We start from the raw sequence: 17,121 nt of genomic DNA, 5'->3' as shown, positions 1-17,121 counted from the left end.
CGTGATAGAATTCACGGGCTCGAGCCAGAGGAACCCAGCCGGAAGTACATTTTCAGCCGAGATACGTCGATTTCGTGTTCTTATGGGGCTACGCCTCGAGAACTTTACGAACTTACGAAGTTTGATCGACTTTGATCGGTTACCTCGAAAATTCGCCGTCGCGCCGCGTCGACGCGCAGCGGCCGCTTCCGGAATTTCTTCCGCATGGGCAGCCGATGCCTCTCGTTCGAACAACAATTAAATCATGCCTCTTACGGTCTAGTGCATGCGTATATTTTCTATCCAGTTACCTGGCTGCAAAAGGCTGAACGACGCAACACGCATGTTTTCACTCTCGAGATACATTGTCGTTTCGAATTAACAGTGTCTCAAATTGCGCAATTTTTTAGAGTCTATAGAATTTGTTTCCACGATGTTTTTTTTTCTGCCTGGTAAATACATAAATCCTGTATTCCACGGTTCAATTAATGCACCGACCGAAATTTTTCGAACATGCGACTCGCGGCCTGTTTCCTTATCACCGCAGAATCATCGTATAGCTTTAACACAATTAACCGTGCTGCACGCGTGCGTTCCATAAATACGTTATTTCATTGTACGAATTAATAAATTGTCCGGTGGCATTTATTGAAAACTAATTTAATCCGGCAACGCTTAAACGAGTTTAATTGGTTCGTATATTTATTATCTCGTGAAATACAAAATTATTATTTTATCTTCGGCATTGCGCGTCGACTGCTTACGTACTTGCGCAATATTTCACAATATTCTTCCATTAGTCCGACGAATACCGGACTAAACTTTTCTGTCGAACGACAATCAGGGCAACATGAAAAAATCGTTCGATCTCGTGTTTAAACGGCGATCTCATTTTTTGGATCCTTATCTCGTGGACTCGTTCGTTTCGGTGTCACGATACGATTCCCAGTGGCATCGGACTTTATCCAAGTCGTATATTTTTCCCAGCGTCCGATACAGTATTAATTCGTTCCGGTTCGAAAGCTAATCCAGACACGAGACTAACCCTTGTCCATTTTCTCCGTTCCGCTCCCCAAAATACGTCGATTCTGCCATGCCGTACGTGACCGGGGTCCCGAATCGTTCGCTCACATCCCCACCCTCTTAGAACGGCAGTAAAACGCCGCTCTCCGCGAGCCAGCTTTATTTCTAAACGATTTAACACGGTCCCCTGGATTTCGTAAAAAAATTAATTCGATCCTCCAATGCGTTTTATTTCGTATTTGATCAGCCATTCCCGATCAGCTCGCCAGTCTCCCAATTTTACGATTGCGGGCCTGACCCTCGCGCTGTTGGCACGGATCATTTACTTCTCTTTAAGATTAAACGGAAAAATCGAGGCAGCATAAACGCAATCGGACATTCGATGAATCTGCAACGACAGCTACTGTCGGTTGATTTAATTAAAAGCTCTGTTAGCAGTTCGTCCAAAAGAGACAAACCGTTCTATTGAAGTAACTGTAAAAGAATCATAGGCAGAGCAGGGACTTTATACCGGTATGATTTCGATACCGGCATTATTCCAGCAAAGCTATACTGTAATCGATATAATACTACAATATGAATAGCTTTATAATACTGGGATATCAATAGCTTCATAATACCGAAATCGATACACTACCGAAAACCAAGATATAAATACCCGTATTATTTCGGTATTCCGTTCGGACAGGAGTTATTAAAGATTAAAGTGGCGAGTCTTCGAGCACTTATTATATACAGGGTGTCCCAAAAATGTCTCGCAATCCGGAAATGGCGAGTTCCTCGGATCATTTGAAGCAGCTTCTTCCTTTACAAAAATTTTCTGCGAGGCACCGTTAACGAATTATTAACGAAAAACAGTGACCGATAAGAATCGAGTACGGCTGACGCGAGGCGGCCCAGTCAACCAGCGCACGAAGCCCAGTTCCGCTCATTGGCTCGGTCGCCTCGCGCCAGCTGAGTTGGGATTCGACCGCTGGCGCCGCTGGCTCGGCCGCCTCGCGTCAGCTGAGCTCGCCTCTCATTGGTCACTGTTTTTCGTTAATAACTCGTCAACGGTGCCTCGGAGAAAATTTTTGTAAAGCAAAAAGTTGCTTCAAATGGCCTGAGGAACCCGCCACTTTCGGATTGCGAGACATTTTTGGGACACCCTGTATATAACCACGCTTTTATGGGACATATTACAAGAACAGTAAATATAATAACGATAAGAAAATAATAGCGGTTATTGACCTTTGCTTAGAAAAATCTCGAAACTTATAATGAAAGTAAGTGTTATGATGGTACAACCGGAAATGACCGGTGTACAGTAATTTCTCTGTAATTCGCACTCTGTAATCACGCACAAGAATGAACCATTTGGGAAGAAGAGAATCAATTTTTATAGTTACAGATTGTCAACAACTATAAAAACGAGACGCAAGGCTCGAATAATCGTATCTCCTCTTTCCAAATTGTTCATTTTTGTGCGCGAATTAGGGAGAAATTACTGTAATCCACGAGGCAGAATTTACCCTCAGTTGTCCCTGTCCTCTCAATCACAACGCTTGCATTCTGCACCAACGGAATTCAATCGAATACATTCGTCTCGAAAACTAGGTGAAACATTTTCTGTAGTTTAAAAATTCTCTCACTACATATACTTGCAATCAAGTAGACTGTCTAAGCTTCGCTCATCGGAGCACTCTGCGCGAAAAGAGCAAGATAAATCGTGTTCTCCTTCTCCAACCACTCGCTGTCTCGTCCAGCAACATCGTCTCCGACACGGACGCATGTAACATCGGGCGCCCTACTCGAACTAACAATCGAAAGTCCATTTTTTCACTTTCTTCCGGAACAGAGGATCCTCTTGATTCGAAGGTAAGACGTTCCTCGACGAATCGGCCCAGAAAGGTGCTCCGCCGTGTACCTGAGAGTTGAGGGATGGTTCTCTAATAAATTCCATTAGACATGGGCTCTTGCTCGCGAAGGGTCCCGATATTATGTTACGCGTTTTCACATGCACGGTGAATGGCCGAAGCATCCATTACGCGGCCCGGTGCGACAACAACCGTCGAGGTGGAGCTCGTTCATGGGCCACGGGTCTCTCCTTCTCCTATTCGGGGCCAGTGGGCCCGGTTTCCTTTCTCGGGCCGGATCCCTGGAACCCAACGGTTCAATCCAGCCGAGGATAATTCGATTCAGGTCTCCTCGGTTGTTAGACGGTCTCGCGTCCTCTGTGCCAGCACGAGGCTCATCCTGGACACTGGATTACCGGATAGCGGTAGCTGTGACCCATAGCTCGTCCTTTGTCGAGGTTACGCTACGAGTCTCTCTCTCTCTCTCTCTCTCTCTCTCCGCCTTCCGCTTAGGCTCTCCCTTCCTAACCCGGCTGCTCTTTTGGTCCCTTTGACGCGACCCTACGCACCGATCAAGAAGAAAGGATCCTCGAAGTAACGACCGGCACAATGACTACTCCCGCCGATCTATTAGGAAGAATAACGACGTGCCGCATGCGACTTACGCTTCGTTGGCTCTCTGAGACTCCGCGAACACCCCGCAACCACTCTTCGCGACGTGACTCGCTACGAAGATACAAAGGCTCGTTGCTCCGTTGCTTCTCGATCTCGATCGTAAAACGGGCGAGCTCGTGTCTCGCGGTTCTCGCCTCTTTATCCGCAGCCTTCTCGATCCCATGATTAATGCGATCGCCCGGCGCTCGATCGCTTTTCTTATAATGGAACTGTCGACGCCCGCGAAACTGGGGCGCACTTAAACCTCGAATACCACCGCGCAGTGATTCCCGATGTATCAATCTCTCCTGTTTACTCTGGCAAATGTTCGGTACGCTTCTCGGTTGATTTACTCAGCGCAAAACTAGCTGCACGCGGTGAATTTTTGTACGATTTTTTCGGATTCCAGAGCCCTCGAAATTTTGCTGTAAGTTTTTAGTTCGAATAAATTAGTATATATTTTAACACACTTTAGAATATACTCTTTAGATTATAGTAGAATCGATGCGTGTTTACGGTTCGACCGACGAAAGAGAACGGTTAGACAAAGCCAAACATTTTTAGTCTAGTAAAATGTCACATACAATGTACATAGTTATGTATGTACAACAACAAATTCTAATATTTCCAGATTGGCTAATTTGAAGTTCTCGAGATTGAAAGAAAGAATTATTAGGTTTAATGGTAATGCCGTAGGCCAAGAAATATGTTTCTCGCGTTGAAGCAAAATAGCTTTGAGCGCGAAGTGTTAATTAGTTCCTCTAGGAGATTGTAAAGAATTAAAGGTGTTGGTGATTCTCTTTCATCCGCGACTTCTTTCAAAATAAAAATTCTGTTACACTTTTAACGCAGCAGCAGCAGCAGCAGCAGGCCAGGTGAAACGCAAACAGTTTCCTGCAGCTTTTTCTCATTTCCTAAGTCGTTCGAAATTAATTAATTTATGCACTTGCACCCGGCCGCTGTTCGCATGGAACGTTCTTTACACAACTTTTCGTTACACCTTTGTGGTAGAAACAACAATAAGCGCGCGAAATAAACTTCTTTGTTGGTGAAATACTGATTCCTGTGAACCATGGCAGAGAGAAACATTAGCAGGACCACTTTAGACATTTCTGATTTCAACTGGAACCGCTTCTAATTTCTCGCAGGCGAGAGAGTGACGTCCGAAAGACGTAAATTGCGGGACCAGTGTTCGCGTTACCGTTCTCGCCGGTTGGCGAATAAATCTACAAACCGGCTCCGTATTAACCTTTGTACTCGATGCCATTTTAACTATAAATCTAAAATAATTTTTCCGACTCTGGCTATTCCCATTTTATATGACAAAGTGCATTTTGTGCATATGAGATTGAGTCTCGCGACTCATACAACAATTACACTTTCAACAATTTTTTTAAACCTAAACTTTGATAATATAAAAATGATCTCGAAACGCGATATAACAATTTTACCGATTTTAACGATTTCACACTTTGTCTTTTAAGATTCTTTAGATTATAAAGACTTTACCATACGAAATTATCGAATGGACATCTCAATTGAATCGTACGTTATAATAAAATAATAATAAAAAGTCTAAATAAATCCAGTCTTGCCGTTCTTGTAAAGCAAAAACGTGTTAGCCACTGTTAGAGCTCGGTTAAGATTAGTGTTGAAATGGCGCTCGTGATTTAATACGGTATAGAGCATTCGCAGCCGATCGTGGCCCATTTCGATCTACATAAACAGGCGAGGGTGAGGTCGCGCGCCGCTTAGATAATAAAAAGCCACCGGCAATAAAACAAATTCGGGGCAATCCGATCGCGCGAAGGTGCCGGGCCGCGTTCCGAGGCGTTGCGGTGTCATGGCAATTTACATGTCCGGGACCACCGCGATAGTAATGCACGCCGGTAGTAATGCCAAATGGCAGTTTCCCCGCGGGAAAATGTCGAAACCGAGAAACTTTGATCGTAAAAGGGTCTCGAGTGCTCTTGCTCGGAGCGGCGGCGGGGGTGGCTGCCAAGGGGAGTCGCGGAAACGTAGACTCGAATCGAACTTTGCCGCGGATTAGTCGGAAATTCGGGAGCCTTCCGAAGCAAATGCTCCGTTCTTTCTTTCTCAGTTCGGATCCTGGCACCCCTCGCTTCCTGTCGCGTTCCTCCCGGAGGATGTTCTCTTTGCGGACGCGAGAAGAAAGGCTCCATAGGATCCAGTTCATTGGCTATATTAGTCGTAAAAAAGAGCGCGGCTCGAATTTCTCGCCGGTCACCCTATCCGCAGCGCTCTGTCGAGCTTTCACGTATGTTCGATAGAATGAACGAGAGGTCGAGGTGCTCGGAATCTGAGCAAGGGCTGGGATTATAATCGACTTAGAACGCCGCCAGCCGTTCCGCTGGCAGGCTCGACTCCGAAAAAAATCGAAAGCCGAGCCACCGGCTACGAGGCCGAATTTGTCGAGGGTCTGGTTTCGTGAGCACACTCGTGACGTGACTCTTGTACGGGCCACGGATCCTCGAGCGTACTCGCGAGACTCGAATTAGGGAGACGGTTAACGGCTCGGCAGACGAGTTTCTTTGGCCAGAGGCTGCCACTTCGCGCTCGGATAATTCCTTAATTTCTTAAACAAAAAACTCCTGACACGCGGTTTCGACCAAAACCCTCCGAACTGTTCTCGTAGAGCCGTGCCGAAGGATATAAAGGCAAGTTTTGACGGAGGTGGCGCGATTAAATTAATCCGAGGATCGTTCCGTAGAAGTTCGGCGCGAAAAATTGAGAAGAAGACCCCGATGGGGTCCGGAAGATTCACGGGGGCTGACAAATCCGGGATTAAATCCACCGGAGGTTGGATCGGCCACCGCGATGGGCGATCCAGTCGTCGTGAAAAATTAACAATGACGGTCCCTCGGAAGAAGCTGGATGCGACCACCGTGTCGAAAGCGAGCTATCTCCGAGGCCAGCGCCGGGAAAGAACGAAGGAAAAATCGATGCGTGCGCGCGTTACTTTGCGGACGGCTTTTTTTCGGCGAAGCTGTAGGGGCCAGCGAGAAAAAATATCCATTTCCATTTCGCAGCGGCGCGGCGCGGCACAGAAGAGCCCCCGGCCGCGATTCTGGGTCACTCTACCTCGCATGGTAATCCCGTAGCGGCGAAAGCCTGGTCGCGTGAAACGTGCCTAATCGCGAGATCGGCTCAACCCTTTTGCCCCGGTGAAAATCGCCTGGCCACCTGCCCAGGATTACGCGTAACCATTGTTCGCCGGTGAATCTCGAAGAAGAGAGACCCAGGTTAGGTAATCTGGACCGCAACGACACGCCAACGACCAAGCCCGCTAAAACTCCGCCGGGTATGCTTTTTGACGATCTTGGTTGAGCCTCTTCCGATCATTGTAGTGGAGTTTCTGGGGATTTTCATCGAACTCCATTCTATCGGTACAATGAAACCCCGGCTATCCGAACGAAAGAAGAGAAAATGCATGCTCGGATAATAGAAGAGTTACATAGTTGCGAAGCCAGTCACTTAGCCACTGGATAGTTAACACGTTGAATGCAACGCCGGTTTTACAGAAATTGTCCGTGGCGCCTCGATGAATTTTCTTTTATGTGATACATATAATGTTGAAATATTACCTGCAATAGATAAGTTACAGTGTATAACCATGTTTGACATGTGAATTGCGACAGGGGTCACTGTTTGAATCGACGATGGTAATAATACAAAATTTTAGATATTGACATTTGTTTTAAATTATACATATTTCTATCAATTTGGGCGCGCCGGTCACCGGTGGCCCCCATGGCGTCACCGCCAAGTTAAGTGCCGGTCACCGGTGACCCCCGTGGCATTCAACGTGTTAAATAGCTCGTAACGTTTCATGGATACGCCAGTAAATGTGTCTGCGGACTGTCGCGACTCGAGGTTGACACCGGTATCGGCGGTACAGAGCTTCGTTTATTTCCAGCTGCATCCGTTGCTTGGCTACCGCTGATGTAAACAAGATGCGTTTCTTCTCTGGTCACTGCTCAAGCGCGACTCTGCGTACGATTGTTCGAAAGTGTACAGTGTTAGACTTCGAATATTTGATCGGTTACGGCGTACATTCTTTATCCATCATTGGCACACGGTAAAAATAAATCATTTCTGGCCAGAATTTATCGAATGTACCGACATTACAATACTGTTGCTTCGAATAAAATACAATAAGCATCGAGTGTTCCATCGTATAGTATGCACAATGGAGGTTTAACTATTCCGTATCCATTTTTTATGCACCCTGAAAATAAATAATTCTCATCGAAACTCTATCGAATATATTAGCGAGGAACGTTATTTCCGTCGAACGTCGATGTCGGTAAAAGTGTTCGCTCTTGGAAGGTTTCGCTATATCCGATAGCTGCTCTTCATCCATTGTTGGTAGAAAATAAAAGTGGAATGACTCCTGGCTCGACTTGTGAATTGCAGGAGCATCGGAGATGCTTTCGGAAGACGATAAGTCGTACGAGGAACGTTTATCTTTTGCATTCCGAAGCTTGATATGATATTTCTACCGATATATGAGCCGTTTATTTTGAAAGTGGCATAAGTCATTTTACCGTAATGAAAAGTGGTGATTTTTTAATGTTTACACGAAATTATTTATACCGAGAAAAATATCAGTATCCTGAGATAACAAATACAAGTAAATCTTCTCGAAAGTTAGCATCCATATTTTGAAACGTGTTAAAACGCAAACCCTTAAATATATCGACTTAAAAACAAAGTGACTTATGCCACTTTCAAAATAAAAAAACGGCTCATATGTGTATACATATACATATATTATATTATAATATACCAAAGGTTGAATTGAAATAAAAATTATTATACCGCTGTGAAATTTTATAAGAATTAATAAATAAAATGTTGTGTGCTTTTATTTGCGTATTCGACATGATCACCTTAAATTATTAATAATTTAGTGCCGTGCTGGCGGCGACGTTGGAATGCAAAACGTCAAGAATAACTGGAAAGATTGGAAGCGCAAATAAATGACGGCCGTGTTCCTGATTGTGTTACAGGGTGTTTGTTGGATAATTCGGCGCCGCGGGGGCCACCCGATGTGCCTCCCCGTAACCCTACAATGAGTCGAGTCAACGGAAGATTGCCAGGAAGTCACGCAGCCAGCGACCACGAGCGTGATCCCGACCTCCAGCCGTCCTGCCTCGTACGCACCTCATCCGGTGGCTTCTACAGTATACCAAGTAAGTCTTCAAGGGTGGCTCGATCCGACGTATGGGGTGTTTCCACTGATTATTATTCATTGGGCCTGTCGCCGCCCCTCGATCCTCGGGGGGGGGGGGGGGGAGGAAGACACTTGGACGTCTTCGGTGACGGCTCGTATTTAGTTTCTGATCAAAGTTGCGCCATTCGTTGCAAACATAGAACGCTGGATAAAATACAGCAACTATTTCCAACAATTTCACAACACGAACGGTGAACCATGGTGGTACGGGGATAAGAATCTAAAACGAGAAATTATGACAACGATAAATAGATGCAGATCAGGTCGCTACGACCTGGCATATTCTCACTCGCGCGAATAAGCATTGCAAACAACCCGAAATGTCAATGTGGGCGTGGAACACAGGACATTGACCACGTACTGTGGCAATGCTCGTTACTCGGAAATCAGAGAACCACCCTCGTTAGAAAATTATATAAAATGAAATGCTCGCTCCCATTGTCATACAACAATACTTTGTAAACCGACGGTAGAAATTTGTCCGCTCGTTTCTAAAAAGCTGCGAACCATCTGTCTGAAATAATGTGTAAAAATATGTAACTTCGACAACATTTTGTACGTTCGATGTAATGCAAAATATCATCCGAAGGGAGATTAAAATTGCTCCAAGTAGAAAAGAAAGAAATGCAATCCGAGCAGGTGCTCTCTGCGAATTGACTTTGTCGGAATAAATGCAACAAAAAGAAAAAAACAACGGATGATTATCGTGGTCGCTCCGCGTCAGCTTTTGTGAAATTCGTAATAGTTTTGGTAGATAATGTCGCCTGAACATCGCCGATCAGCCAGCGTCAAGCAGAAATATAAATATCCCGGGGCAAACTGTCGGGAAGAGCGGCCGACGTTCGACGAGCCAAATTGAAAGGAAAAACATTTCCTGGGGGAAAGTCAGTCCCGCCTTCTCGGAGGGGGTGTGTCCGGAGTGGCGATAACGCGCGGCGCGGCCGACAGTGGTTTATCAAGGACAGCGCCTAAGAATGCTTAATGCGTGGGCGAGCGAGTGACGTCCCGACAAGGGTAGCGCCGTAATCAGTGGCAGCGGCAGCCGATGCGATGGTGTGGGCGGGGGTCAGATAATTTTCTAAGAGTTCCCCCGCTATCTTATCGGCCGGGACTTTCGGGCAGAAAAACTTTCGCTTGCTAAATGTCTCCACGTTTTCGTGTAGACTCGACCTCGTTGTTTGCGGGCGCTATCGCCGGGAAACAAGCTGACCCGGGCAACGTTCGCACAAAGATACATATTCAATGAATTTTCGTGTCTCGCATTTCACGTCGCCGCGTTTGGAGGGATTCTAGATCAAAACAGTTCTGTCCGATGGTCTCGGTAGGATAGCGATACACCATGGTATCAATATACCATGACTTCCATTCAGTTGGCATTATCCCTAACATAAGACCAATGAAATTCAGCATGAATGCCTTCTCCTGCCTAGCTAGATTTGAGTAAATAATAACAAAATCATCAAATTTGCGAGGATTCGATTAAAAATGTTCGCAACCCACAAAACTAATCTCAATTTTAAATTGAAATTTATTCTGTCAATGATACCTCTATATAATTTGTCGGAACAATTTCTTACTAAAACTGACTACATCTGTAATACTAACGACATTAAGATATCGAGTCTGTCAATAGGGCAAATCGCGATTCCGCTCGGCATAAGCTCCGCACCGAAATCTCTGGAAGCCCGTCAGCGAATTCAAATTTCCTGCATTCCGGCGTTGCGTTTCCGTCCGAGAATTGGTCCGATTCGATCTTCCAGCGAAAGAAAGCATTTCCATTGATCCGAAAAGTTGAAAAGTAGAAAACTACTCCGTGGAGAACACTGGGGAATCTTTCAAACGGGACACTCGAATTTACCGGGAACGATAACCGACGAAATTCTTGGTGAGTCGCGGCGGTCGTGCCAGCGGGTCGAATGCACTCGAGGGAAGAAAAGCACGCTCTAGAACAGCGCTTTCCCGGGACACTTTAGCACCATGGGTGTATCGACGCCAGAGAAAACAACGTGGCCGACCTTTTCCAATGGCTCGAGTAGCTGCCCGTGTTCCACGCGAGAGACGAGAGAAACGAGAGAGAGACGAGAGAGAAGCACGGCCGATGGCACAAGCACCCTTAGACAACCGTGGACAAGTTCTTTTCTTGTTTGGCTTCGTGTGCAACTCGGAGGCTCGAGGAAATTTTCCACGGTCCTCGGGAAACCGTGCACCAGGCGCCGGAAAACTGCTCCTTGCCAGCCCCGGCCATCTGTATACTTAGCGTTCTTTCACGCGAAAGCCTTGCGCCACTTCAAAGACCACCATCCTTTCGAAACCGTGGGACAAGACCGCTCGAACCGTGATTTATGATCTCTCGACTCATTGACCCTTGGTTATGACACCCAAGGCTCTAAGCTCATAACCTCTCGCAGAATACCACGGCCACGCCTAAAGGCCGAGTTCCGAACAGACCACTACCATCGCGTATCACCATCACCACCACCACCACCATCATCACCGAACGATCACGCTCGACACTTCGGCCAGGCGACAATCCCTGCGTCGCTTTTTCCTCGCTGGCTCGAACTTGTTCTACTATATCTGCCGCGTCTACATTCTTTGCATTCTTCCGCCTCGGCTCCATTCTTGCCTGACTTCCTGCGAGGCAAGCTGTCCGCCCGATCTTTACTGCCTTGAGGTAATCATTTATCCGTTCGACTGCTGAACTTGCAATCTTGTTGCTTAGCCGCTCCACCCGTAATACAATCTTCGAACGTTTCTCTGCACGCGCTTCCGACAGAACGATTTTTATGAACGTCTGCGCGACGTTTCTAATTCGACGTACACGCGGTCGATTAAACCGTTCCGACGTGAAACAAATTCGGTCGAGGTTTTACGGAGTCGTACAACGAACCACTGATTGTGTCTCCATTTTCTATTCGCTCTTCGACAATGAACTATTATTGCGCTATTGTCACAGATCGAGCTTTTACTCGCGTCTTATCAGTGGAGGAAAATCAGTGAAATTTTTAGAGAAATTCCGCCTTTCAAAAAAGCATTTAATATTTGCCAAACGACGATAAGATTGCCAGACGATAAGATCTTCAGAACAATTAAATAACAAAGATTTTTAGGAATTCACAAAAGTATCCTTTCAAACATACATACAACGTAGTTAAAGAAAATTACAATTTTTAGAATGGTATTTAACCTTTTACAGAGTCTGATACTGTATATACAGGGTGTCCCAAAAATGTCTCGCAATCCGAAAGTGGTGGGTTCCTCAGGCCATTTGAAGCAACTTTTTCCTTTACAAAAATTTTCTCCGAGGCACCGTTAACGAGTTATTAACGAAAAACAGTGACCAATGAGAGGTGAGATATGCTGGCGCAAGGTGGCCGAGCCAATGAGCGGAACTTGGTTTCGACTGCTCGTTGACTCGGTCGCCTCGCGCCAGCCAAGCTCGCGTGAGCCAACGGCGCCAGCGGTCGAGCGGTCGAATCCCAGCTCAGCTGGCGCGAGGCGGCCGAGCCAACGGCGCCAGCGGTCGAGCGGTCGAATTCCAGTTCCGCGCCGATTGGCTCGGCCGCCTAGCGATAGACGAGCTCGCCTCTCATTGGTCAGTGTTTTTCGTTAATAATTCGTAAACAAAGCCACGGGTTGCAATTTCGCTAAAGAAAAAGTTACTTCAAATGATCCCAGAAACTTCTCATTTCCGGTTTGCGAGACATTTTTGGGACACCTTGTATATTTGTTACTATTTCAACGATATCTACAAATTTGTACAATGAGAAGTAGTCAAAATTGATAATACATTAACAATTTTTACTACGCAGCCTCGTACGCAATCGCGTATCAAAATGAGCTCAGCTGGCGCGAGGCGATCGAGCCAATGAGCGGAACTGGGCTTCGTGCGCTGGTTGGCTGGACCGCCTCGCATCAGCCGTACTCGATTCTTATTGGTCACCGTTTTTCGTTAATAACTCGTTAACGGTGCCTTGAAGAAAATTTTTGTAAAGAAAGAAGTTGCTTCAAATGATCCGAGGAACCCTCCATTTCCGGATTGCGAGACATTTTTGGGACACCCTGTAGACTGTTGTAAATCGATGTGAAGACAAAAGAAGTGTGAAACAATGCATATGAAGACGATTATTTGATTCAAAAGATGAGCGAGTGAGCTACTAGAGCAAGCCACTATAGTGGCGCGTCATCCAGAGAGATGACATTCACGAAAGCCACTGTAGTGGCGTGTCGTTCTGAAAGATGACATCCGCGAAAGCCACTATAGTGGCGCGTCGTGCCTAAAAGGTTAATATCTCTCTCACACATAGTGTTTTAAGATATTACTCTTAATTGATCGAAAGAGATAGACTTCGTCGTCCTAAAGATGATTCGAGCCTTGCTGTATCGCCGATCGATAGATCAACTATCGAATCTTTCAAGCGACGGTCGCTTTACGGTGTGTTCCCGCTTCGAAGAGGAAATTTCGAGGACAAGTTTTTGGCGAACGGTTCTGTCGGAGCGAAATGCTTAGAGTATACGTAGTGGATGGGCGAGGTCCCTTCTCAGGCTCGCGGAACCGTGAAAACGGTAAATCACGGTCGGACTCGGTCATTAAAACCAATTCGGACACGCTAACCATAGACATAATCCCAGGTGATTCGAGTTTTCGAACGCATTAGTCGTCTCGTGCGGGCCGTCGTTCCGAAAAAAAGAGGCAAAACGCGGGGCAGCAGCCCGGGGATCTCGGTAATCACGGATATCTGCCTAAACGCCGTAATCATCGGATTTTGGAGCCGAACGACCCCGGCAATACCTGCAATTAGCGGCATGGGGTCCGCTTTCACGGGTCCAGGACTCTTCCCACGCTCCGCTCCGGTTTCATACTCGGCCGGGTGCCGGGTACAGGGTACATGTAGCGGATGAAGGGTGAACCAGCGGATTCTGTTGAATGGAAGACAAAGGGCCGGGTGTCGAGAGTAGTGCGGCGATCCCTTTACCTGTTCTTCCTATCAAAATCGACGGGGATGGCGGACGGAACGATTTTCATGCGGCCAGTTCTGCGGAACCAGCGCCGCCGATGTTCTTTCGATGATCCATGAAAGATGAAAGTTCAGGATATTCCTTTGTGGCCGCGTTCCTTGACGAAATTTCTCGGGGAACGTTGGACAGCTCTCTCTCTCTCTCTCTCTCTCTCTCTCTCTCTCTCTCTCTATCTATCTATCTATCTATCTATCTATCTATCTATCTATCTTTATTGCTCTCTATCTCTCTCATCCACCCCCTTCGATCCGATATTATATGGAGTTGCGCACGGCGAGGAGCCGCGCCGCGCCGCCTAAAAGAAAGGGGATCAGAACTCGCGTCTCCTATGGTGCTCACTAAATTGAATAAAAACGCTCGGCAAATATTCTCGAAAAATGCACTCGAGGAGAGTGCAGTCCTCTCCGTTTTTAATCTCTACCCTGGCGTTTTTATCTTTCATTTTTATTCCACGACCGAATGGTATTATTAACTACAATTTTTAATCTGAAAAGAGAGAGTAAACACAGAGCGTTTCTCGATTGATAATTCTCTTGGATCCGCTTTGTTTGCATCGTTCAAGCGCTATGTTACCATCTCGTTATTAGACTGCGGGTCTTCGACGGGATGAACGTGTACAATATCAACTGCAAGCCGTTGGAATCACGTAGTTTTCGTTTACATCTGAAACACAGTCAAGTTGTAGATGACTAAATTATCAGGTCTATCGAAAAGTCCTGTCCGATAATTTCATTTCAAGTTTCAATATGCATGCACATGTTCATTCGAGGCATATATTCTTCGAAAATGGTATTTACAAGTTGCCATCACGCTGACAGGCCATAGGTGACGACGAAAATTATATTGTATAATAAATATTATTGAACGTGTGAAGAATTTATCATTTTCTTTCACTTCACAAACAGACAGGACCTTTCGGTAGATCTAGTATCTTAACCCTTTGCACTCGAGTGGTGACTTTGAGGCACCATTAAAATTTGTTACATCACGTTCTAAGACAATTCTTATATTAACAAAATTTAGATCTAAATAATTGTTAAGGGCGTAACTGTTGCGCGAGTCACAAGAGCCAATTTCATATGCATAAAATGTACTTTGTGGTATAAAATAAAAATACTGTAAGCCAGAAAAATTATTCTAGATTTACAGTTGAAATAGCTTCGAGTGCAAAGGGTTAAACGCGATGTCGCTTGTTTTGCTGCAGATCGTGATAAGCCCTATTTTATGCTGCCATCGCTATTAGCAAACCTCCTGCTTGTTTATGATCGCAGTGGAAATTGAAGATGGCCAGGTTGTGTAAAAGATGATATCTCGTGGCTTCCTGCAGATTCCAATAAATCGCTCGTTACACTCGGTATCCAATCATCCAATCACCGTATATTTCACGTTCGAACTGACTCGAAACGTTTAAACGAATAATCGCGAAGCGATTCGTTTGTTCTTTTCGAAAGTTGAAAGACAACGCGCGCACGAGCCAGCCAGTCCCGACGGCGTATCAATTATGAATCAACAGCTACGCGCGTCTTATTTCAGTTGGCCGGGGTGGCAAGAACAAAATTGAATCGAGCCGGAATCTGTTGAAAAAAAAAGAACAGGGAACTTGGGATCGATTACCGGCGCGGCAGAAAAACCGCCGTCGATTTCACGGCGGGGGCGAGGAAGCGAAGAAACGAAGAAGCGTGGTGCTGGCTGGGGGATCTTACGGTGTTTCCTTGAGGTGTTCAGTTTTCATCGTGCACCTTGCGGTTCGGTCGCTTGAAATTCAAACCGAAACCACGATGAATCATGTACTTATCGATTCAACACGGGCCTCGTTCGCCGTCTCGCTTCTTCCTCTTTTCCCGCCTCGTTCCACTATCCCGGGGACTATGTTCAAAAGAAAAGGCGTCGCGTCTGGCATCGCAAAACGCGGATCAGAAAAACTCGACTGTTGCTTCGTTCATTTTCCTCCATCCCTCCGCTCTGTTCCGGTGGCCTTTAATTATGTGTTCCCTCGTCCCGGCAATTAGAAATCCAGTAACGAAATACGTCGAAACATGTGATGCAATTAGGCCCTTCCCTCCATTGTCTCGTTGCTTCGTTTATCGCGACGCGGCTCAATCTTCTTCGACCAACTACCGGTCTTTGGATTCGTAGGTCGATTATTCTTCGGCTATTTCTGTTGGAAAGCGGTGGAACAATTGGTCTATCGACTCTCGGTTGGATATTTTTAACCCTTTGCGCTCGAGCGGCGACACTGAGGCGCGACTAAAAATTGTTATATCGTTTTTCGAAATAATTGTAACAGTACTATATTCGTTTATATTTTTTAAAAAAGCTGTTAAAATTGCAACTATTGTACTTACCAATAGGCTGAATTTCATATGCATAATAGTAATAAATAATAAATAATAAATCATATAAAATGGAGATACTGTAGATCAGAAAACATCTTTTGGATCTCGAATTGAAATAGCTTCGATTGCAAAGGGTTAATTTCTTAATACAACGTATACTGATTCGAACGACAGTTCAGAGAAGGAATGAGTAAGGAGGCACGCGGTTCCTAACGCCTAGCCAATCCCCACTCCTTTCCAGGAGGCACATATTACGCAGTCAGCATATTTGGTACACTTAATACGACGTATACTGATTTGAACGACAGTTTACAAAAGGAATGAGTCAGGAAGCACGCGGTTCCTAACGCATAGCCAATCCCCTCTTCTTTCCAGGAAGTACATTATTACGTAGTCAGCATACTTGTTACACTGAAACACTAACTAATGCAGCTGATTGATTAATCCCGGAGAAATATATATATATATATATTATATTATAATATCTACTAATTATATTATAATATAATATATTAATTTATAATATATAACATATAATATAATATATATATATAATATATTATATATTAATATATTATATTATAATATAATTAGTAGATATTATAATATAATTCGCCACATTTCATGGCGAACCACGGTGGAACAAGTATTAACCCTTTGCGCCGTGATTTTTCTCATAACTGTAACGATTAGAACTTTTTTCGTCCCCGATACCCTTCTGGTGCAACAAAGAAATTGCTTCGATTTAAAACGTTCATTGCGTGTTTGACTCGACGTTACACGTATAGCGTGTACACGTGTATGCATACGGTGTCGAAGAGAAATTATATGAAACTTGGACGACGTGTTTGCAAGTTCGTACTTGAAGTGTGCTCGAAAACGGCGTCGAACGGTGCGACGCTCTCAGGAACGCTCGCAGCTCCGGATCGGAGCTGCTTTGTATCTATTCCATTATTGAATCTATTCCACGTGCAATTGTATTCCAATGAAACGCTGCATTATTAACGGCCGAAAATAT

The 17,121-nt window shown here is 45.3% G+C and overlaps 1 protein-coding gene across 11 annotated transcripts in view; it reads left to right on the top strand.

The window, feature by feature from the left end:
• Ten-m (teneurin transmembrane protein Ten-m) overlaps window positions 1–17,121 on the top strand; it is a 747,607-nt gene that overhangs the window by 702,299 nt on the left and 28,187 nt on the right. For all 11 annotated transcript variants that reach the window (XM_076522846.1, XM_033476422.2, XM_076522841.1 and 8 more), the window contains one exon: window positions 8,525–8,707. In XM_076522846.1, coding sequence (XP_076378961.1) covers window positions 8,525–8,707 — 183 coding nt within the window. The remainder of the gene's footprint in view (window positions 1–8,524; window positions 8,708–17,121) is intronic.

This window comes from Megalopta genalis, chromosome 6, assembly GCF_051020955.1.
Source record: "Megalopta genalis isolate 19385.01 chromosome 6, iyMegGena1_principal, whole genome shotgun sequence".
Lineage (NCBI taxonomy): Eukaryota > Metazoa > Arthropoda > Insecta > Hymenoptera > Halictidae > Megalopta > Megalopta genalis.
The sequence above is the reverse complement of the archived record's forward strand: the minus strand, read 5'-3'. Positions and strand labels throughout refer to the sequence as shown.